Source organism: Vanacampus margaritifer, chromosome 4, assembly GCF_051991255.1.
Source record: "Vanacampus margaritifer isolate UIUO_Vmar chromosome 4, RoL_Vmar_1.0, whole genome shotgun sequence".
NCBI lineage: Eukaryota > Metazoa > Chordata > Actinopteri > Syngnathiformes > Syngnathidae > Vanacampus > Vanacampus margaritifer.
The window spans coordinates 20,068,029-20,091,015 of NC_135435.1; the positions used below are offsets into that span (position 1 = coordinate 20,068,029).

Sequence of the window (22,987 nt, forward strand, 5' to 3'; positions counted from 1 at the left end):
TTTTCATCTCTCCAGGGTCCAATCAGTTCAGGGGGCGGATGCAGGACTTTAGATTTTATCCTGCCACTTTGACCAACAGGTGAGGTGGATAGACACACGTGTCAATGGAGGCTTTTGTGAATGAATCAAATAAGACTGCCTGATGCTTGGAATTGAAAGATACCGAGTAGTTGTGAATGATGAATAGTTGAAGGAAAAAAGGACAAGTCTAATCCTTGCATCTTAAAATCTATACTGCTTCCAAGGGATTTTCCTTCGAAATTCAATACAAGGCAATTAGTGTTACTTTTGGCAGTCATGCAGACAAGTAAGGACTTAAACAAGACAAATTATGGCTATTTTGTGCTTTGTGTTTTGTCAAACACCAATTAACAAGTGTTTGATGATTTCATTTTAACCATGAAGAATGGAATTTGTGTTCATCCTTGAATTAAAATGTATTATGCTAAACGTTAAGTGGCTGTTTCTGTCAAAAATAAGTGTCATTTAATAATTTTAATCATGCAATTATTCTACCTTATCAAAGACTTCCATTGCTTTGTTTAGCTCTACTTTTTTATTTAACAGGGAAATAGTGGAGATTTATTTAGGCGTCCCGCCACAGCTCCATTCCCAGTCTGAGTGTCGCTGTCCTCCCACTCACCCCAGAGTGCACCCCTTACTAGAACGGTATACTAATAATTTGTTTTTCTAATTCATTTTATTGCAATAGTGAGCATTAAACAGTAGCTGAACATTTAAATGCTTTTATATATTTACTTTGAATTTCCATTCTGTTTCCATTCATTTCTCATACCTAAATGTTGATTACTACAATGCCATTTTTTTTGTTTAACTGTGAACAGATATTGTATCCCCAATGCTGTTGAGGATACCACCAACGACCGAGTCCTAAGACTAAACCTCAATGCACATCCACTCGCTTATGTCAATGATCAGGACATGGGCACCATATGGCGCTCAAAACTCATGACCACACAGGAATTGGACGAAGGGTTCACTATTACCGTGGATCTGGCAAATGGACAGTACCAGGTAACTCAGTGCTTACTTCATGTACCCTCATTATTTTCATCTCTTTATACACGCTTCAATTTAACACCAATTGTTTAAGTTTCTCCTTTGGAATGTGTTTTTGGTGGTACAATGTTGTTGCTGTTTTTTAATTCCCACTCTCCGTTTCAGGTATTCTATGTCTTACTTCAGTTTGGTGGCCCATTGCCTGAGTCACTTTTGATCCAAAGGCGAAGACTCCCTGATCAACAGAACAGAACCAACAGAGAGCAGCCCTGGTTGGACTGGCAGTATGTGGCTAAAGACTGCAATGTATTTGAGATGCGGAACAACGGGCCGCTGCTGACACCCGACTCCGTCAACTGTCTTCAACTGCCCAGGTTACCCACAACACGTGTTTGAATCCTAAATTAAAAAGTTGTAGTTCAAAGATAACATCTAGTTCTACACAAAAATATTTTACAACATTTTATAATCACTAAGATTATATTTGAGACCATAAAGCTTTAATAAAAGAAGTAATAATTGAATCTTAAACATTAAATTAAAAAAGAGCACATTTTAAAATCCGACTTGTACATCAATGCAAAGTGAACGTCTCGAACAGAGGTGGGCAGTTTCGGTCCTCGAGGGCCGGAGTCCTGCAGGTTTTGGGGGTTTCTCACTTCCAACACAAGCTGATTCCAATCAACAGGATCATTATCAGGCTTATGCAGAGCTTGCTGATGAGCTGATCATATATCAGCTGTGTTGGAGAAGGGCAACATGCAGGACTCCGGCCCTCGATGCCCACCTCTGGTCTAGAAGCACACTTTATTCAGACTTTCACAGTGACTAGAAATTTATCCGCCTACAGTTGCCTTTGGCAGATTACTTTTTCCAGGCCCTCCTTTGATACCAGATACACCAAACTTGGAACACAGTCTCACACACTCGCACACACACTGTGTCTCACAGGCTACATTTTGGCAGATCTGCTGGTATCAAGGCCCGAGTTGGCACAAGATAGAATGGCTAGGGTTACCTACCTGCGGGAGATCAGAGATTATGTAGTCATTGCTCATTTTTTGCTTGACTGACAGATGATATCACATAAAACTGTGCCTGGCACACTCGCAAGCATCAGTTAATTTGGCATGAGAGCAGTTGTACCTCGCGTTGGCATCAAAATAAAACACTTTCTGACCTTTGCGGCTGATAATCATATCAATAAGGGAAAGCTTTGTTTGATCCTGGAAGATTTGCGTTGCTTATCTTGTGAGATTTATTTAATCCTGCAGGAGACTTTGTGCCCTGTGAGTTCAGTCGAGTGTTTGTAAAGATGAATGCAAGCACATTCTTTTAAGTGTTTTCTGATCATCATGACATGCTCTGCTCCAGGGCATCCCTTTTACGTCTTGTTTGCATGTAAAGATAAAAATGTATTGTTTTATAAATAGCAGATGAAGAGTTTACCTGAAGCAGAAGGATGTGTTTTAGGCAATTATGGCATTTTTAAATACATTCCAGTGAAATGCACTACTCCGGCGGGAACATCACGATCAGCTTGCTGAGCCCAGAGCCAAATATGAGGCCAGGCTATAATGACTTCTACAAAACACCCGCCCTTCAGAAGATGGTCCATGCCACTCAGGTGCGGATACATCTAAGAGGACAATACCACACCAGAGCAGCCGAGGTGGACCAACAACACAGACACTATTCCATCAAAGAAATCACTATCAGTGGCAGGTGGGTTACAAATACTGAATCAAAATATTTGCGGGGGATGCCAACTGAGCCTTGCCACCAAAAGGACGACAAAAAAGTAGTTAAATATTTAGAATCGTCTTTATAGATAGTTTAAAATGTAAATGCACAACAATAGTCCTCAAACACTTAATATCATTTCAAACTCATCTTAAAAAAATACTCTTCAAAATTAAATGCTTTATAGATTATTTGAGTTTGAAAAGATGTATCATTTTAACATATGACCTGAAATGTGGTGGTTCCTTTGGTTTAATTTGAGTGTGGTGTGAATGTACTGACTGATAATTCTCAATCATCAATCCTTATACTGTAGTATCCTTCCTGATCTTGTATGTGAGGAACTTTAGTAAATTTGATATGGTAGTATTTTTCAACAGCTTTATGAACACATTTGGGCATTAGAAAGAAAGATCCATCCAATGCTGAGTTTAATACGAGCTTTGAGAGTTACTTTAAATACATTTTTCTATTAGACAGACAGCATCCATTTTTACGACTGGTAATTATAGGATTATACAGGAGGCAATCATTTCTTACTGTCCTTCCATTCCTACTTAGCTATTTTAATTAGTAGCCTGTTACTTTTTAGTAAGTAGCATTTCGTCTTTGCGTCTTCTTAATACCCCCCCATTCCATTTTCATCAACCGTGGAAGTGGTCATTTTGTGAGAAAGTTTAGGGGGAAAAAATCCTCATGGAAAACAATATTATGTAAATTTGGGATGTGTATATATACACACAGTAGTTAGTGCAACAGTGTTCTGCAAGGCAGCTGATGTGAAAGTGGTACATGCATTTTCATGACATTTCCCGGTCATAGAAAAACCATTGAGTGATAGTTGACCATAGATACTTGATTAGTCTGAGGTAAAAAAAAAAAAAAAGCAGCATTCAACTGTTTTAAATAATTTGCCTCTCTTCCTATCTATTGTCGAACAACTGTCGCCTGCTTGTTTTTTTGTAATTTAAAGTTGGAATTCTAATATGTTTATTTTTGCTGTTTATGTAGTCATAATCATGTCATTCACAGAGAAAAAATTAAGCCATTAATTTAAGGTGCAGACAAGTATGAGGCTGTAACTCTAGTTAAGGATTTTGTGTAATAAAATAACAATCCCAAATGCTGCACATCTCAGGGGCAGTCAGTCGGCTGCATCATAACAATGCCACTTTCTGCAAACACTTGTTAATTATGAATGGAAAAGCCCCCGTGTGCTAATGTGCATCACATTTCATTAATCCAACCACTGGGAGAACAAAAAAATGGCACAGAAAGAGCAGGAGGTGAAAGGATACACAGAAAAACGAATAAAAGAAAGAAAATCATCTGAATGTCTGAATGAATAATTAAAGGGCTGTCTCGCACGGCTGTACGTGTGTTGAAAGAGAGCGAGATGGTTGTCTGCTGCATGTTATGTTGCTCTGATCATTTCCACCATGACATTTATAAATGTTGAATGGGAGCTTCCTAATGGCCCTTCTATCATTCCATGAACGTACTGGTCAAAGCCTAAACTTTGAAGCAGGAAAAGCGTCTCATCTATTTGCTTGGTTATTACTGTAAGAATTGTTATTGTTTGTGCAATGTTGCACAGTATAGTAGTCATATTTCTTGCACTTTCTGCCATGGAACCAGATGTGAGTGTCATGGCCATGCGGATCACTGCGATACCAGTGTGTCCCCCTACCGCTGCCTGTGTCTGCCTGCAAGCCACACTGAGGGAAACAACGTGAGTAGCAAACATTTTAATTCTAAAATAGGAAATGTCTGACAAAGTGAATGCAGTCACAGTCGGTACACTGTGTATAACAACAAATACAGCATCTCTTTATTATTAGAGGCTTAGGATGGCAAGAAAAGCTTGGAGGCTCGTCAGGCCTTTAAAGCACTGGGGGAAACCCTGTTGTTGTATTAGTAGTGTGACTCAGTTTAGCAAATCCATGTACAGTACATAGAATGATAATTGCCATTAGTGCTAAGTGATATGAATCTGTGTGCTGTTTTTTTTATATCAGAAACGTAACTGACTTCACAGCAGGGTTATTATAGTTTTGGAATTTTCATTGTAGTTAGTTTTTATTTCGTTTTGAGTTTTGTTTTTTAAATTATTAGTTTTAATTAGTTTACAGGGTGGTCCTGTTAGTTTTTTGGTATTAAAAAAAAAATGCTTGGTTTTAATTATTTTCAGTATTAGTTTTCGTTTAAAAAAAAAAAAGTGTATTACTTGTGCGCAATATTTAATAAACGCCATGGTAAAATGAAAAAAGTAACACATTTTGTACCTAATGTTGCATTTCGGCTGAGTTAAATGAAAAAGCAGGCGAGCCATTGAAGCCAAAAGTCAGGCAGGCAAATTTGTCGCCTAGAAGCGTCGTCATCTGAAGGTGCTTTTCTATTGACTGCTGTTAGATGACATCACTTCTGTGTGACACACTTTCAAACGTCCTTATTCCAGTTAATATTAAAATCACATTAAAAATCATCCCCAAAGGCTCATGTATTAAAGTAATTACCAAAGACGAAAACGAAGGACATTTTCGCAATAATCATAGTTAGTTTTAGTTAGTTTTGTAAACATAAAAATAGTTAACAAATTTGTTTTTTTTAATTTTAGATTTAGTTTTTTCACTTGGTCAGCAGTAAAAAAAAAAAGTTCTGTACGCCTGCACCGCCTCATCTGAGCAACGCTTGCCTTGTGTGTTGGTTGGCTTTTGATGCTAACTAAACGTCAAACCTTGCTTTTATCCTTCAAACCTTGCCATATTGTGACTGCAGACAAAAATGTAATTTGTCACATAAGGCGCACACTTAATAAGACATTGTCAATTACGTTTTGTCATCCTGACTAATACGCATGAAAAATCTCTGCTTCTGTTTCTCTTTTCCACCCTTGTTATCTCTTTTACCACCACCATCCTTTGTCGACTGCTCTGTCTCTCCTGGGTCTCAGTTGAAATAATGTCTTAAATCGACTAGAACAATGACATTCCCTCAGCATGCATCTCTAATCAGATGTCTTTCTCTCTGTTTTCCTTTTGCTCTATTTCACTACACTTTTTCTTCAGCACTCCTCAATTCACATTGCCTCTTTGTATGCACTTTATTAATTTTAATCCGTCTTTTTGCTGTCCCAGGAGTCATAATCAAGAAATGTCCTTCAATGAATTGTTAACATTGTTTATTTTTGTAGACATTTATTCTTAAATTCTTAACATACTGTATCTATTAATGGCAGAAGATACTAGATCCTTTTTTTGGTAAGATTAAGACGACAAAAAAATGCCCATTGATTAATAATCATGACCATCCTTAGTCGTGTCTAGAGTCTTTCTGTTTTCTACCTTAAATACTGTAATTTAGATCTGCTTTATTGTACCATGTACATTTCTTTCACTGGAGGTTTTGGTGAAAGACTCTAGCGTTCAAACATACACACACAGGTCTGTCTGTATGCGTGCATGCGTGCGTGCGTGTCCCTGTGCATGTTTCTCCCAAAGCCTCTGCGCGTCATCCCTCACAGTGAATATTCAAGACCTTTCTTCTACCTCCGTAATAAAAGGCTGTGGGGAATATTAGCGTTTAATATTGCATGTGTTCTGTTGACTTGAATTGGCCCCGCACTATGACGGATGTTCAACTAATCTGCAGAATTTCCACAGTGACATTAAAGTGACAGAAATGCTCAGACATGTGTCAAGATGATCAACGGGGGCCTCGGAAGACATACACTTATAACTCGCAGAAGCTCAAACACACTCAAACATGCACCCCCTTCTTCCTCACTGTGTCTTTTGATGCTTTCTTATGAGCACTCTGAGTCATACTTAATCTGTCATTCTGTCCCTCCGCATCTGATGGATTCAGTCACATCTGAAAACTATATCATGTATTGTATTTCATATCGCGCCATACCATACTATGCTGTGGGCTTGATTGACCAAGATGCCAAATAGGGAGTGCTTGAATTGCATGTTCACTCAGATTACACACACTGTTGGCAACAGGTGTAAAAGTGTTGGGGAGGGCGCCATTTTTAAAAGACGCGTTTTGTACCTTATGCAGGTCTGATTGATGCTTTTCACTATGAAAACTTTGAGAGAGCACCACAAGAGCAAATGTATAGGTGTTAGTAAACGATTATGGCTGTATTAACATGGCTGACATTTCTATGTGTTGTGTTTAGTTTAACTTGCCACTTTTCTGTATACGTTTGCATCTGTGTGTGATGGATATTGATAGGCAGTGACGTTAAGAAGGGCTGCCCAGCATCTCTGCTGTAAACATCTGCTTCAACAGCAGATTTGCACCTAGGCAGGGGTTCACCGGGTTAACTTTAGATACACACAAGATGAGCGTGTGCACACAAACACACACGCACATACACACACACTCTTGGGGCAAGACCTTTCCAGTGGGAGCGTGAAATTGGTCATGGCTTTTAGGATAAGATGAGTTGCCCCAGCAGATTATCGCACACCGATGCTGCGCCTGCACATGCTCCTGCGTGCAAACACACATACACACACACGCACATGCACAGTTGCTTGTGACAGGCCATCTGAATGTCCACACATCCATTAGAGCAGGCTTCTCACTCAGCAGGTTTTTACGGAACATTCACAGGGAAAATACGATTTACTGTATATTTTCCTTTCCTACATTTTGGCTTAACTGTAATCTTTTATCTACATGAAATGAACTTTTCAAATAAGTTGATATGTAACATAAAAAAAAAAGGTTTTCTAAAATTGATTTTAGCCAACATTTATGCAGCACATGGTATATTGCTATCCAGCTTTGTAGTCAACACAACCTTAGAATCAATGACCTCTTCTGCATTAGATACATCTGCTTGGTCTAAAGACATCCAATAAGATTAGATTAGATAATCCTTTATTGATCCCCAGGAGGGGAATTATGTGTAGTGGGTAAAGCAGGATGCAGATAGTTTGCAAAACAAATTAGAATAAAAGTGTGTAATAAAAAACTGTTATATAGTATGAGCTGCATGAGCTGTTAAAAATAAGGCGCTTATTGACGTGCATCTAATGGTTTTCTTCCTCTTATATAGTTAAATATGTTAACCAAACATATATAATAAACCACAAGTATGACACATTGCAGTTCTATTTCACTATAAACTCCAACCTCAGTAATAAGATAATGCCCCTGTGGCATTATAATCAAAACAACTGTTGTTGTACATTCAATAGAGAAGGTTTTGTTTTTGCCTCCATTCCACTGATGATTAAAAAAAAAAAAAGAACCAATGTCCTTATTGTATGTGACTCACCTTTTGTTTTAGAACCAATTACATTTTTCAAGTGTACATTATGAAATCATGTAATTTATCAATAGTCATAACTTTACATATATATTTTTTTAAATAATAAAATAGAATAAGGTATTTCTGTAATATTGTCCAATTTCAATCAGTCATGTAAGAATGTGTAATTTTGCAAAGATATAGTAACATCTGAACCTCAGGTTATTTGTAGAGACATCACATTGGACTGTTTTAAGACAAATGAGATTAGAATCGATAGCATACAAACTTAAAATTGTGGTACTTCTTTGTCACCTATACTGTTTGCAGAAAACAGAGCGCCATCAAAATCTTTTGATATGAAGAAGAGAATAAACGTGCACTTTTAACTCCCAAACACCAATCCCTCGACTAATTAGCAGGCTGCGAGAGAGGGAGGGTAATGCAACATTGAATAAAAAGAAAGGGGGGGGGGAATCCTCCTCGCTTTTCATTTGCTATGGTAATATTTCCTGCTCACATACTCCATGTAGCTATGAGAACAAGTTGTTGGGGGACGCCAGAGATGAGGGGGATGTCTGCACTAAGGAAAGAGGTGGGAAAATGAGCAAAAAGACTTGAGAAAGACGGGTGGGAAGATGGGTGTACTCAGGTTGAGGAGACGAAAGGGGCATGATAAGGAAAGGATGTATATGGGAGAGTCTTGTAAACTGGCTTCATCTTGCTCTTGAACTCCTTCCCAGTGGATGACACCGAGAAAAGAAAGCTACACCAAGAGCTGTCTATTCAAAGTGCAGAGAGGAAAGTACTTGGATTCACTTTGATGCAGTTTTAGGACATTGAGATGGCCAAGTTGAATAGATTTGGGCATGAATAAAACAGTGGCAGATTGTGTTGTGACGACTGCACAGACAGGAGCAAGCGGGAAGACCTGCAGGAGTTCCTAGTGTCTGCATAGGAGGGTCTTGAAAGGCTTTGTCTACCGTGTTGTTATATCCTTTTGCGCCTAGTCTCCAGAGACTATCCTGCTGCCTTATATGATTTTGTTAATAATCACCCCCAAGGGAACAACCATCTGAACAAAAATACAGACATGAAAACAGTTTGTTTCTTCTCAGGGTGATGCTTTTTCTTGCATGCTTCATGTGACACGAATGAATTAATTGCGAGAGAAACAAAAAAAGATTTATTCAATACAGTGTATGGAGTTTGTCTCCCCATTTTAACACCTTTTTGTTTTACAAGATTTTGGACCATCTCTGTGGAATTTCCCTCCATTTATCCGGTCGTCATCATTAATGTTGGACCGAAGAGAAGGCCTAGCTCGCAGTCTCTGTTTTTTTTTTAAGGTCTTCTCTCTTACCAAACTGATCCAATCTCGCCTCACTCCCCCAACACATGAATACAACCGTCCAAAATGTATTAAAGGGATTACATCACGGTATTTTAAGCCCTTCCACAGTTAACTATAGGCATATAATGATTAAATCTTAGCTATGACACCATGGCGATGTCATTTTTCATGAAATATTAGATGTTTTGATGGTTCTTTTTCTAAAGCGGAAGTAAAACGCCCGGTTCAGTTAAAGCCCCGCCTCTCCCCGTGTGGTTGCCACGCCTGCGTTTGAGCACTCCTCTGAATGGCTACTCAAGCCATCTAATGACGTCATACAGTGAGCACCCACTCGTTTTCTCAGGTTGGGAGGGGCCGGTGGTTGGAAAGCAGAATGACGTAGAATTTCTCATAGAGGGGCGAATGGCTTTTTTGTGAGGAATTAGCATTTTAACATGGCTAAGAGCTCCAAAAAGTTGATTTTTCATGTTACTGTCCCTTTAAGATCTCCATCTTCTATCAACCATCTTAGGTTGCAAAGAGGAAGAGGCTTAGAACGGATCCCTGTAGCTGGTCCACTTTATTCCTCTACATTTACCAAAAGTTTGCACATCACCCTTGTTCTAAAAAATAGACACCAGCACACTTGTTCTTCATCCATCAGGCATGTTTTCAACCACTACAATTCTATTGAACAGTCTGGTCAAAAATTCGACAACTAATTCCATGGGTATGTCATCAGCACCAACCACCTTTCCATTTTTCACTGTTTTCCATCCTTTTTAACGTCTACATTACTAATCATTGTTAATTCCTGGTCCACCTTAACTTCTTCCACTCTTCCTTCTCTCTCATTACTGGCATCAGTCATCCCATTTCTATCTGTATTGTTAATCACCTTAACCAGCTGCACATCATTTCCACTATCTCTCTGTCTACCCAACCTGTAAAGAACTTGCTTTCCTTCTTTACTGTCCAAGCTGGCATACATGTCATCATATGACTTTTGCTTGACCTTTGCCACTGCCACCATTGCCCTCCGTCACATCTCCTTGTATGCTTGTCTTCTTAGTGTCCTCCTTCTTCGAAGAAGGAGGCTTTCCTTGTATATTTTACTGAAATTCTTGTTGTCTTTATTACCAATGAATTCTCCCACTTTCTTGCCTCATCTATTTAACAGTGCAAAGGTATTTATTTACCTCATTTCTGTTCACACCATTTTCCTCCTCCCCATTACACATAATGGGGGCCCACCCTACCCCCATTTCCCTCTTCTTTCTTTCCTCCCACAGTTCATCATCCTCTGTATGTCACACCTAATAGGCCTAGTGCAGGTCTGCATGTGTCACATAAGGGAGGAACTCCTGTGTTTTTTAATACATTTTTAATCCCCCCATTTGATGCCCCCCTTGTCCACCATAATTTGTACTGACTGCTGAACAAAATCAAAGGCCTTGTACTTGCTGTTTCTCGCCTCTGCTGCTGCACCTTGCTACAGAAAAATGCATTTTTTATTTTATACACCCCCACCCTGTGCTCCACACACACACACACACACTTTGCTATGTTTATTTTGACATGAAAGTATGGCTGTGAGAGAACGCTGGCTGTTGCAAGTCATTCCTCATTAGCGTTCTGATTTCCCTGCACTGTGAATGAGTTGATTTGTGTGTAAATGCATGTCTTCCTATTATAAAGTATATAATATCTCATGGTTATCTGTTCAGTTGTGTATTCTTCTCTCGCGCTTTCTATTTTGATTAACAAGGGCCGCTGATTTTTGTCTTCATTTTCCTCCTCTCGTATTGTCTCATTCATTCTTTGTTCTTTAAAATGAACTATATGTCACGGGACTGTTTTTTTATGCACAATGAGAAAAGGCCTTTGTCATTAACACAATGTTTTATTTCATGCTGCTCGTGTGTGGCCCATGCTTTGACAAAATCATTCATCGAATGTGGGCTGATTTATTCAAAATCCTTCAGAATGGTCCTAAAACGACGGCACTTGTAGCAATTAACTAATTGTTGTCAGGATTGCGCGACTGTAAAATAAATGTAGCTCAATATGCTTTATAAATTAACACGCTTTGTCCAACTACTTTCGAGCCCCTGAAATTGATGGTCCTCTACAAATGGCTTTAAATGATTCTTCCTTAAGTGTTATGTTCTTAAATTAAAGTTCACAATCTGCACCTGACTTACATATACAGTAGGATGGTTTAATTCAATTTCACATCCATTTTGGTGGTATATGAAGACAAATTCCTAAATCTTTTGGCCATGCTTTTGTATTATCAATATGCGATTGAAAGAAAGGAGGGTGGGCTTTTTCTTTTTCTTTTTTTATATTTGGATTGTTAAATGCATGTATTCATAATTACTATACATTCTCTGCAGTGCCAGCATTGCGCATCCCTCTACAATGACAAACCCTTCCGGTCAGGTGATCAACTCCAGCCAATGAACTGTCGGCCGTGCCAGTGCCATGGCCACGCCCACTCCTGTCACTACGATGCCCGAGCTGATGACCAACCAGCAGAACAATATCTGGGAGGAGGAGGAGTCTGTGACAACTGCATGCATAATACAATGGGTACTGTATTAATTAACCACATCCCCCAGAACTTGTTTTAAGCCATTTGTTGAAAATATAAATATATTTGTTACAGTACTAATGTGGAAAAGGGTGGAAGTAGATGACAGGTCTTAGCTTTTATGTGATTCATCCTTTGGATTTGACATGTTTTAAGTGGTTGTACTTTGTAGTTATTGTACACATTATTGGAAGTGCCAAGGACCTTTTTTCAACCTGCTTCTTTATTGGGCTTTTTGTACCTGTCAGTCCTCTATTTTTCCCACCGCAAAGTCACTTTTACCACTACTGAGACAAATGAAGTTGAAACATAAATGGTTTATAGACTTAGTGGCTCTCTTGATTTCTAAATGGTTTCTAGCAAGTCCCTTGATTTCTGGCTTTGTGCTTTTTACACACTTTTGTCCCTGTCTTGATTAGGTAGGAACTGTGAGCTCTGTATAAGTGGCTTTTTCAGACTGGAGCAGTCAGATCCCGCTTCAGTCCATGTGTGCCAGCCCTGTGAATGTCACACTGCTGGAACTGTCAATGGCAGCGCTGAGTGTTTCCAGGTAACACATTTATTTGACAAGTGACAATTTCACTTGTCCTGACGGAAAATGTAATTTCTTTTGGAATAGGAGTTGAAATTGAATCAATATGTGTTTTGCTTTTTGTGCCATTCTGCTATTACTTCCCTTCACCAACAACACCTCCTGGATTTCACACCTCCAGGTTGGAGGCCAGTGTCCGTGTAAGGCAGCTGTGGAGGGGCGACGCTGCGCGGACTGCTCGCCTGGCTGGTACAGCCTTCAAGCTGCCAATCCAGAGGGCTGCACTCGCTGTAACTGCAGTGACACGGGGACTGTCAGCTCCTCCACAGGAAGTGTTGGCAGTTGCAACCAGCATACAGGACAGTGTCAGTGCAAATCTCATGTGACAGGTACATTCGCTCATCAGCCATGACATTAGGTACACTTGGGTAATTTAACAAGAAAATATATAAATTGTCAATAAGTGTGAAAGATTGTCTATATGTGCCCTGAGATTGACCTGTGACCAATCCAAAGCGGTCCCTGCCTCTCGCCCCAAATTAGCTAGGATGGGCTCCACAATGCCCACATGAGAACAATAGCATAGACAACATAGAAATGAATGCATGAACTTCGGTCAATTCCAAATTGTCCAATGCTAAGTATTGAAATGTCAATGAATACATCATCTGCTCTGTCATTGCCCTGCATGCTTAAGCAGGCGAAAGTGCATAAACTGTGTGTGCCCTCAAAATAGGCATGTGTGTACACCCTTTCATAAACACACACATCCATAGCCCAAAGTGTTATGCCAGCCAAAATAAACAGGCTTTTCCGCTGGCGGTGCTTGCAGCCGTTGTGCGTCTCTTTGTGATAAATGGTTTCACTCTCTCCCCTGTGTGTCTTTGAAGAGCGCGCTTGTATGAAATGCAAAACCGGCCAGCGCTCCTCAACTCAACGCATCGTGGTTATTGCTAAGCCTCGCTATCAAGGGCCCCTCGCTTGTGTGTGTGTGTGTGTGCGCGCGTTCGTGTTTGTTCAAAGTTGTTAATGTGTGTAATGTCCGTTAAAGTATATGTGAAAGGGGGCGCAAGCGGATGTGTTTATGCAATTTTGTTTTTGCCGAGCTGTATCCTTTTTTCTGTGAGTTTTCTTTTCGTGGGTGTGAATGCATTCCATCAAGGACTAAGCTGCTATTTAATTCTCTAATTCAATGCCAAGTTGATTAAAACAAACTGCTGCAGCCCCTTGCATTTCCCTCCCCCCCCTCCCCCTCTTACAAGACCTCTCCTTCCCTTTCTTCTGTACTTGTTTGTTTGCTCGCTCCCACAGGTATTTTTCAGAAATGAGATTTGATTATGGCAATTTATTACCGCCAAGCTGATACTTTGAGCGGCGCGATGGCAGGCGCGCTTCAGAGGGACGCCACTGGAATGTGTACTGGCGGGCACGCATTCAGACACACACACACTCTTTGCGTGGTGCCAGGGTGCAGTGTGTACATAATAGTGTTTGAAATAGTGATGCATGAGCCTGTTAACCAGCTGGCTACTGATAAAGGACTGGGTCATATCCTCAAAATACACACAACCAGATAAAAATGGACGCTATGGCGTAGTGGTTAGCCTGTTTGTCTTACAATCTTAAGCTCACAGGTTCGAATCTTGGCTCAAGACCTTTGTTTTCATGTTCTCCCTTTGTGTGATTTTGTTTTTTCGAAGCATGCATGTTCGGCCAATTGAAGACTCTAAATTGTGCTTAACTATTAATGTGAGTGTGAATGGTTGTCTGTCTAGGCTCCAACTTATCTGTAACACTAATGAAGAAGTGCTATATAAAAATTGATGTATATATTTTTCTTTTATACTGCCAAAATTTGCCTTTATTTTCTTATTTTCAACATATACTGTAATTTTCTCATGTTCTACTTCCAACTCCTCTTACTTTTCTGTATCTTCTGCCATTTGTTGCTGCTCCAGTCTTCACTTGTAAATACTTGAAAATAATGCCAACATGGGATCCATGGACACAACTTAATGGTTTTGTGATATAAGATTGTAGTCCTAAATTCTGTAATTATATTGTCATTTTATTGTGAAGGTCTGGTGCCGTGCAGTATATCATGATACAGTTCTTTACATTACCACCACGCACATATTCATAGTCACAGTTTTTTAGTGTGGCTGTTAGTATGAAATATGATCTATGTTGCGAAATACTCATATCTATAAAGTCATTAAAGTGGGAGCACTGGGGGTAATGCCAAGTGTCTGCCACACACTTAGCAGAACAGGACACACACACACGCGGCCCTGTGCAATTGCTCTAATATACACTGCGCACACACGTACACATTCATACCCACTACATATGAACACAGGCTCCTTCATAAACGGCTGTGGGGACTGTGTTGCCCCCAGGCATCCATTTAGGGACAGATTGCCTGTCATGGAATACGTATGGCATATTCAAATAAGCCCTGCTCACTCATACAACATATCACACTTTAACTAGCCCAGTTGTATTGCTGCGCTAAAACCTCTTCCAGTATGATTCAGTCCTCTGTTATTAAGTGTTCATTTAAACAATCAAAAATATATATATTTGGAAGACTTTAAAATGATGAAAGCTGTGTCGACGCTTTATATCATGTTAATGATTTTGACAGTGTTGCATGCACTATATTGTTTGATAAAAGGCATGCATGTCTGTTTTGAAAACAACCAAAATAAATGCTCTTAGTAAAAACAAAATGAAGATTCATGTTTTTGATCATTTGGTTGAGTTAGTTGAGTCATTTATCTATTGGCATTTCAGTATAAGTTTGTTTGGTCCAATTATTAGTAGGCAACATTTCATTATCAAGTATACTTTTATCTACATTTAGAGAAAACATGTTCTCTGTATTTAGCATAAGTGTTGGCACATGAATACTGCAGGTTGCTTCTTGAGGTGTCAAAAGGACCTCCCCTCTTTTTGTTTCAACACAAAAATGGTAGATCATAACTGAGTGTATTTTTAGGTGCCTCCATCCATCTCTGTTTCCCTCCATCACCTTGCCTTTTCCCCCTCCATTCTTTGTAGTTCCTTAATTTATTTATTTTCCTGCTCAGTGAAATTAAGTGTTTGGCCTTAGGTAAGTGATCCATCATATGTAGAGGGCCCGGCCCTAATGATGGCAGTTTTATACACTCAACCACCATTTCTCTTGCTCTCACACTTACCCTGATATATGCATGCACAAGTGATTCAAATCAGAGAGCGACTCAACTCCTTTTTTCCCCCCCAAATGGCACTCGTACCATTTATAATGTCTATTTTATAGTTAGTGCTGCTGTCATCATGTTGCTCCTTTTTTCTGCTCTCCTCACAGGTCTCTCCTGTGATCGTTGTGAATTTGGTTATTGGAACCTGTCCCACTCGGGCGGCTGCGTCCCGTGTAATTGTGACCCCTCGGGATCCCTCAGCCCGTTCTGTGAGCCTGAGGGGGGCCAGTGTGAGTGTAAGCCCGGGGTGGGAGGGCAGCGCTGTGATTCATGTGGCCGTGGTTTGACTGGTTTGAGGTTGGAGGGAATCTGCACCCCCTGCAACTGCTCAACAGCAGGAACAGTACCTGGGACAGACTGTGATCCTCACACAGGCCAATGTGTGTGCAAGGCAAGTTAACATGTTTTCATTGTTCATTATTAATTATATCACACGGTGTTGCTAAAATCACCATGTTGAACAATCAAAAAGTCACAGCTGGGCACTGATTTATCTAAATTGGGCTACTGTTAGAAAAATGTTGACTTTAGAACAAAGAAAGTTCTTTTTTTTATTTGTTTTTTATTTGTAACGTTCCCACCAGCATATGTCCAGGCTCTCGACTGGTATCTGATCAGCTTCAACATAACAAATAGCCTGAAACAGTTTCACAGTCAGGAGGATAGGAGATAAGACAGGCTTATCATTGTGTTATGGTTGCCACACATGTTGACATGTTGCTACCGCGTTTGCATGCAATTTCATCTTTCATTTGGTTCTCTCCTTTTAGGAACATGCGGAAGGCCATCTTTGTGACTCTTGTCGTCATGGTTACCACACCTTGGAGCGCCGAAACTCCCTGGGCTGTCTGCCGTGTGCATGTGACATCAACGGCACCGTGCCAGAGGGGGTATGTAATTTGCAGACTGGACAGTGCCCGTGCAGAGAGGGGGTGGAGGGGATGCAGTGCAACAACTGTGCCCCCAACTACTTCAACACAAGTTCAGATATCCATAGTAAGAAAAGCCAGCTTTGCAAGTGAAAGAGAAATGATTCGCTATTTTACTGAATATTGTGTCACTGTGTCCTATCAGATGCGTCATTGCAGGGCTGTGCGCCGTGTACATGTGACCCAAGAGGAACAGTGGCAGGCTCAGTGTGTGATAGCACGACAGGCCAGTGTGTGTGCACACCAACACGCTATGGAAAAGACTGCAGCACATGCCGACCAGGTGCGTGTGCTAAATGCAGGGATGTGATTTTTCCGCTAATTCGCGGAATTCCGCTTTTTTTATTCCCCCCCCCCCCCCAAAAAAAAAAAAATGTTTGTTTTTTTTGTAGTTCATTGTGTATGCACATGACTCCGACAGATAACATCTTCTGCTATAACAAAGACATTTGTGGTATGCTCTAATATGAGTTACTTTTCATTTGGTCATGATACAATTATTTGTTCATGAAATTTGAACTCTTCAACATTATTTATGTGTTAACTTAGTAATCACATTAGTTAGATATGATGATATTCTCAGTGATAGTTTTTAAAAGCAAAGGCAGTCCAATGTTTTTGAATGTGACTGATTTTGAGTTGACTAAAACTGCCATTTTATATGGGATAGTTCAATATACATTGAAAATTTATGCTGTTGTTTTGTCTATTTCTTTGTAATGTGAGTGCATTGAAAGTACTTAAAAACACGTAAAACCCATGAGCTCCGGTTGTCCCCCCACCAGGGCACTGCCCTGGACCTAGCTGGGTGCCAGCGGCCCCCAGACCCCCGGCTAAATTTTCAGATAATTTCACTTTGGTCAAATCACATCCCTGTAAATGGATGCCTCAGTCTTTGCTTTCAATCTATAATGTTATTTTCTGTCTCTCTTCAGGTTTCTACCTTTCTTCAGGCCAGAATATGTGTGTGGAGTGTGACTGCCATCCCATGGGGGCAGTAAAACGCAAGTGTGAAACCCAAACTGGCCAGTGTTTGTGTTCCCATCCCTCGGTGGGAGGGCGACGCTGTGATCACTGTCAGGAGACCTTCTTTGGATTCAACCCTGGATTGGGAAGGTAGCATTGATACACTAAGAAACACATTCTGGATTTATGGTTTTCAGATTGTGGCTTTTCACAGAGCAAGCATAGTAATAATAACATATGACGTGTCACTCTCTCTGTGGTGGGCTGTCCATAAGTGAGTGCGAACAAAACACTCTCAACGAGCAGATGATTGTGAATGTGTATATGAGTGTGAAAGTGTGACGTGGTTGACCTGATGATCACCCACTGTCTTGCCACAGTGAAGGTAACACTACACTGGTGACCTAGACACATACTGCATACCGTTGGTCACACATGCAATCACACACTGACACGGTCCAGTTTTGTGAAGCCACTTTCACAGTTATTGATGTTGGGAGTAGATGGTGTTCAAGGGAACACCTTTCACTCACACAATCAATCGCAGTGTAGCTGGTCTGTCAAAATGGACGATGAAGTACAACAAACTGTATATGATGTGATATTTAAGGGTTTATTTTAATGTCTGTAGAGCCATTAGCCGCCACGTTGTTTTGTTTTTACCATCATTTAGTTTAGTTTTTTTTATTTTAATATCAAACTACAGCTGCTAGACACAATGCATTGATCGTGTTGTTAAAGGGGAAGTCAACCTTAAACATTTCTCGACAATAATATTATATGTGACCTCACTAGTCTAAACATGGAATTCTGATTAATATTACATTTGTGGACTAGGAGTTATGAAGCAAAATCCAGCTGTTTTTATTCATCTCAGGGGGCAGCCATTTTGCCACGTGCTGTCAACTGAAGATGACATCACAGTTGCTCAGGGCTCAGGCTGAAGCTGAGCTGTGATTGTTTTTTGCCTGAGACCTGAGCAACAGTGATGTCATTTTCACTTGACAGCAAGTGGCAAAATGGCCGCCTTCTGATATTGATCAAAACTGCTGGATTTTGCTGCTAAGCTCTAACACAATATTAACCACAATGTCATATTTAGACTAGTGGGGCTGCATGGAACATATTGTTGAGAATTTTTTAAGGGGGTTGACTTCCCCTTAAAAAAGTTGTTATGACCATAAACATTATGATGTAATTGATGTCAAAATCACACAATATTTTTGTGTGTTAACATAACATCCTATATAATGCCTCTAGTTAGTAATAATATATGCTTTGATCTTGTTCAATATCCTCCCACTGCTTGTCCAGATGCCAACCATGTGCATGTGACGTGCTGGGCAGTGTCAATGGCTCCTGTAATTCCGATTTAGGAGTGTGTGAGTGTAAACTGCTGGTTATTGGGGACAAATGTGATGCGTGTCAACATGGAGCAAGCCTTTTACGTGCGGAGAACGTCTATGGCTGCAGTAAAGGTCTGGATTCCAAGACACACATGCGCGCAGATTTCGAATTTTGTTTGTCACAGTCACTGGTTGTTGTCTTGTCTATTAAATTTGATCCCATGCTCTTTTTGTGTCCATGCAGCCCCATCTCAGCAACCTGCCCCTGTAGCTTTTGCTCTCAGCTTTTCTTCCATTAATCTGACTTGGCATCAGCCTGACTCCCCAAACTCAAACATACTCAACTACACTCTCATAAGGGATTGGCAGCCCGTGCACAGCATACAGCGCAGATATCCTTTCAGTAAGTGTGCACACTGGAAGATACCTTTCTATATTTCTAGTCATTTTTTAAGTCCGCTAACAACCTTTCTCATGTCATCTTTCTTAAGGCTCTGAATCATTCACAGACGTCAGCTTGTCTCCCTACACCAACTATTCCTACTGGCTAATTACGACTAACGTAGCCGGTGAGACAGTTAGCGCAACCTCTTTCTACCAAACTTTAGGAGCACCGCCTGCATTGGACCAGCTACATTTAAACCTTGTGGGACGACCCGGCCCCACCAGTGTTAGCTTCAGCTGGAGCGCTCCACCGAATGACACAGGCCCAGTGGAGAGGTACGAAAGTTCAGGAGCTGAAAGTATTGCATATGCACCAATGATTTTGTCCAAGATAGTGCTATTAAATGAGAAGAAAGGGACTTAGAAAACTTTCTTTTGTTTTTTTGTCTTCCACAGGTTTGTGCTGTTGTCCACAGAATCTTTTAGTGGAGCGGAGCCTGTCATCCACTACACAGGCTTATCGACTGAAGCAGTGGCAAGTGGCCTAAAAGCCTTCACCCAGTACACTGTTACTCTGGAGGTGGGTCAGAAAACAGCTTCTTTAAAAAAAGAAGAAGCATTTTTATGTCTTTATCAAGGATTTTTGTACTAAATGAGATATTTCCTCCTCTCTTGTAAGGCATGTTCATCTGGAGGCTGCACTTCCACTTCACCTTTGTCACTTCTGACAGCCGCTGCCCCCCCTCAAAACCAATCCCCACCCAAGGTCACTGCCACTGGACCTCACACCCTCTTTGCTTCATGGGAGCCACCCGCTCAGCCAAACGGTGAGTTATCTTGAACAAACTACACAACTGTAAAGTTTCACGACTGCCTCATGTACTGTTGTGATGCTATAGCGGTGACACAATCTCTCTATAAACGGACAGACTCTTAAAGTGTCTTTTACTTGAGGCAGAACCTGCTTGGGATGGGCATGATAAAGCATGTGGAATGTTCTTCATCTACTACATCTACAGGTCTCATTCACACCAACAAGGTTAAGTTGTGTAATCCACAACAGTCTGAAGTAGGTTGCAATTAATTAATGCCCTGACATCCTAATTCCTAAATAATTACCATACAAATCTAAACAGAAATAAAAAGGGAATAGAATCTGACGTAAAATTTCATGTACCAGTGTTCTGCTACTACTGTATGTTTTTTTTTACTTGATGACATGCTCATTATACTCATTAAGAATGACCAGGGTTGTTTGTCACTCAAGTCTCAAGTCTTGCATGAGGCGCACCCACCCACTCCGTTTAACAGGACTACACAGAAGTCCAAGTGCTTTTCCTAAATCCAGAGAGCTTTGTGGCGGCTCTAAGGCTCAGTGTCATACAAAGTCAGGGTTTTCCACACCATATGTGTCTGTGTCTTTTCAGTCTTTCTCTGTTAATCTTTGTCATATATCACACCTAGTAACAGTGCTTCAACTTTCATTTTGGTTGTCATCAGTTTATTAAGATTTAACCCTAAACATTTTCGTGGTGTTCTTCTTGTCTTATTTTGTTCTTCTGTCTTTCATTTCATTATCACATTTGTGTGGTGTCCTTATTCTAAACTATGGCGCTGTCACTTTCCTACTGGAACAACCCTATTAGAGTAGGTGAGATAGGACAAGTGCAGTTTATTCTTTGGGTGCAAAGCTGTTCTCAGTAAAGCCTGCACGGTGCCAAATATTGACCCTCTATTATGGGCCTTTGACAATGTCAGCATTTGTCAGCATTTAGTAGTAAGCAGTCTTCATGATGCTATTCATTTTACAATGCCTTTATATATTTAATCGGCAGTAGCGTGGTATTCAGAAACTGGAATCTCAGTACAGTACAGTACACATCATTTGGGAAGAGTTGTTGGCGTAATAAGTGTTATTGTGGTGAGATTGATAATCTAGCAGTTTTGTCACATGTCAGTGAGTGTTGTGGGTGTAAGAGGTACCATCACATAACCGTGGCCAAGTGGGGGCAGTCATTTTGTCAGAGATGGTTAAGTATTCAGCAATAAAGTGTCTAGACAGGTTCAGAGTGCGGTGCAGTTATCCACAGGCTGCTTTTGAAGAGAAATAAAGTTCACGTTCATGCAACGTTACTTCCAACATGCTCCCCACCTACTTCACATCTGGCCTGGACTCTTAAAAGCTTGTTACGGGTTCAAGCCAGGACCTGATGATGCAAATCTATTTTTTTATAATGCATAGTACATTATCAAATCAATCAATCAATAATGATGACAACATTTTTGTAGAATGGGGTAATCACATCAGATTACATTATGTCTCTAATGATGTGAATGTTTATTTTTGATGTAATTATATTAGAAATTTTTAAAGCAAAGTGTGACGTGTCCATCAATGTTGTTACATCTCGTGTGTTTACGATGGATCACTTTTAATCGGCTCCACATAACTTTTTAACTGCTTTCTCCACAGGAGTTATCACAAGGTATGAGGTGTTTTTACGGGGGCCAGTGCAGCCTCACAGCCTGTCAACTCTGACTGGTGAAAAGAGAGTATTTGTCAGCGCTGGATGGCTGGATCCAAGCAGCCCGTCGCAAGCACACCTCATCAACAGCAGCACAGCTTTGCCCCCTGAGAGCAGCACCATTGTGGCCGGTCTGCAGGCCTTTTCCACCTATCAGATGAGAGTCGTTAGCGTCAATATGGCAGGAAATGTCACATCAGGGTGGACCACCGCACGCACTACGGAGGGAGGTTTGTACGCGATTCCTGGCCCTATATATTTTCATTTACCTCCTACTTTTCCATTGAAATTTTTTTTTTAGTTTTTTGTTTTCTATTTGCAGCAAAAAGAAGAAATGAGATGTTTACATGTAACATTGATATAATTATTTTGAAATTAAAATTTGATTGTTGGAACATTTTAATATCCGCGGGGAATATAAAACGGCATTGGACTCATTTAAAGTTTAATGTGCATTATTTTAGTTGTCCATTTGACTGAAATGGAAAAGTAGTCACGCAACAAGATTAGCCTCAAAATTACCAGGATGGTGTTTTTGTTTTGTATCAAGAAAAATCATTAAAATTTTACAGTAACAAATTAACAGAATTACGAGAATAAAGTTAATTTGTACGAGAAGAAACTTGTAATTGTAAGGGGAATACAAATAATGATAACGTTCTAATATGAGATTTATGTAAAAAAAAAAAATATATATATATTTTTTACAAGATTAAAATTATTATAAGAGCACATACAGAGGACAGGTGAGGGTGTTGTGAAGTTATACTGTTGGCATATAGTATCAATGGTTTTAAGTGACTGTATAACTGAACTGCTTTTTTTTATGCTATTTTGCTCTTTTTCTTATTTTATTCCTTTTAACATAGAAAATTAAAACATGTTACAAGAATAAAGTTGCAGTATAGCTCTTAACCTAACATTCAGTAGTTATCTATTTTTGGCTGTGGCGGCATTTTCTAATTCAGTACACTTGCAATGAAATGAAACATGCCGTGTAAAAGCTCACTGGCAAAAATGAGACAGTTTCAACAGATGCATAAAATCCGATTTTTTATTTAAAAATAACACAACAGACTGTTAGACATAATGTGAGCGA

The 22,987-nt window shown here is 40.0% G+C and overlaps 1 protein-coding gene across 2 annotated transcripts in view; it reads left to right on the top strand.

Moving 5' to 3' along the window:
• Positions 1-22,987, top strand: part of ush2a (Usher syndrome 2A (autosomal recessive, mild)) — a 167,481-nt gene that overhangs the window by 16,710 nt on the left and 127,784 nt on the right. For both annotated transcript variants that reach the window (XM_077563122.1, XM_077563121.1), the window contains exons 7-25: positions 16-79; positions 568-669; positions 846-1,035; positions 1,186-1,394; positions 2,524-2,745; positions 4,402-4,495; positions 11,765-11,960; positions 12,381-12,511; positions 12,675-12,882; positions 15,846-16,129; positions 16,509-16,734; positions 16,813-16,950; positions 17,603-17,783; positions 18,948-19,111; positions 19,224-19,382; positions 19,471-19,699; positions 19,820-19,943; positions 20,043-20,190; positions 21,837-22,118. In XM_077563122.1, coding sequence (XP_077419248.1) covers positions 16-79; positions 568-669; positions 846-1,035; positions 1,186-1,394; positions 2,524-2,745; positions 4,402-4,495; positions 11,765-11,960; positions 12,381-12,511; positions 12,675-12,882; positions 15,846-16,129; positions 16,509-16,734; positions 16,813-16,950; positions 17,603-17,783; positions 18,948-19,111; positions 19,224-19,382; positions 19,471-19,699; positions 19,820-19,943; positions 20,043-20,190; positions 21,837-22,118 — 3,351 coding nt within the window. The remainder of the gene's footprint in view (positions 1-15; positions 80-567; positions 670-845; positions 1,036-1,185; positions 1,395-2,523; positions 2,746-4,401; positions 4,496-11,764; positions 11,961-12,380; positions 12,512-12,674; positions 12,883-15,845; positions 16,130-16,508; positions 16,735-16,812; positions 16,951-17,602; positions 17,784-18,947; positions 19,112-19,223; positions 19,383-19,470; positions 19,700-19,819; positions 19,944-20,042; positions 20,191-21,836; positions 22,119-22,987) is intronic.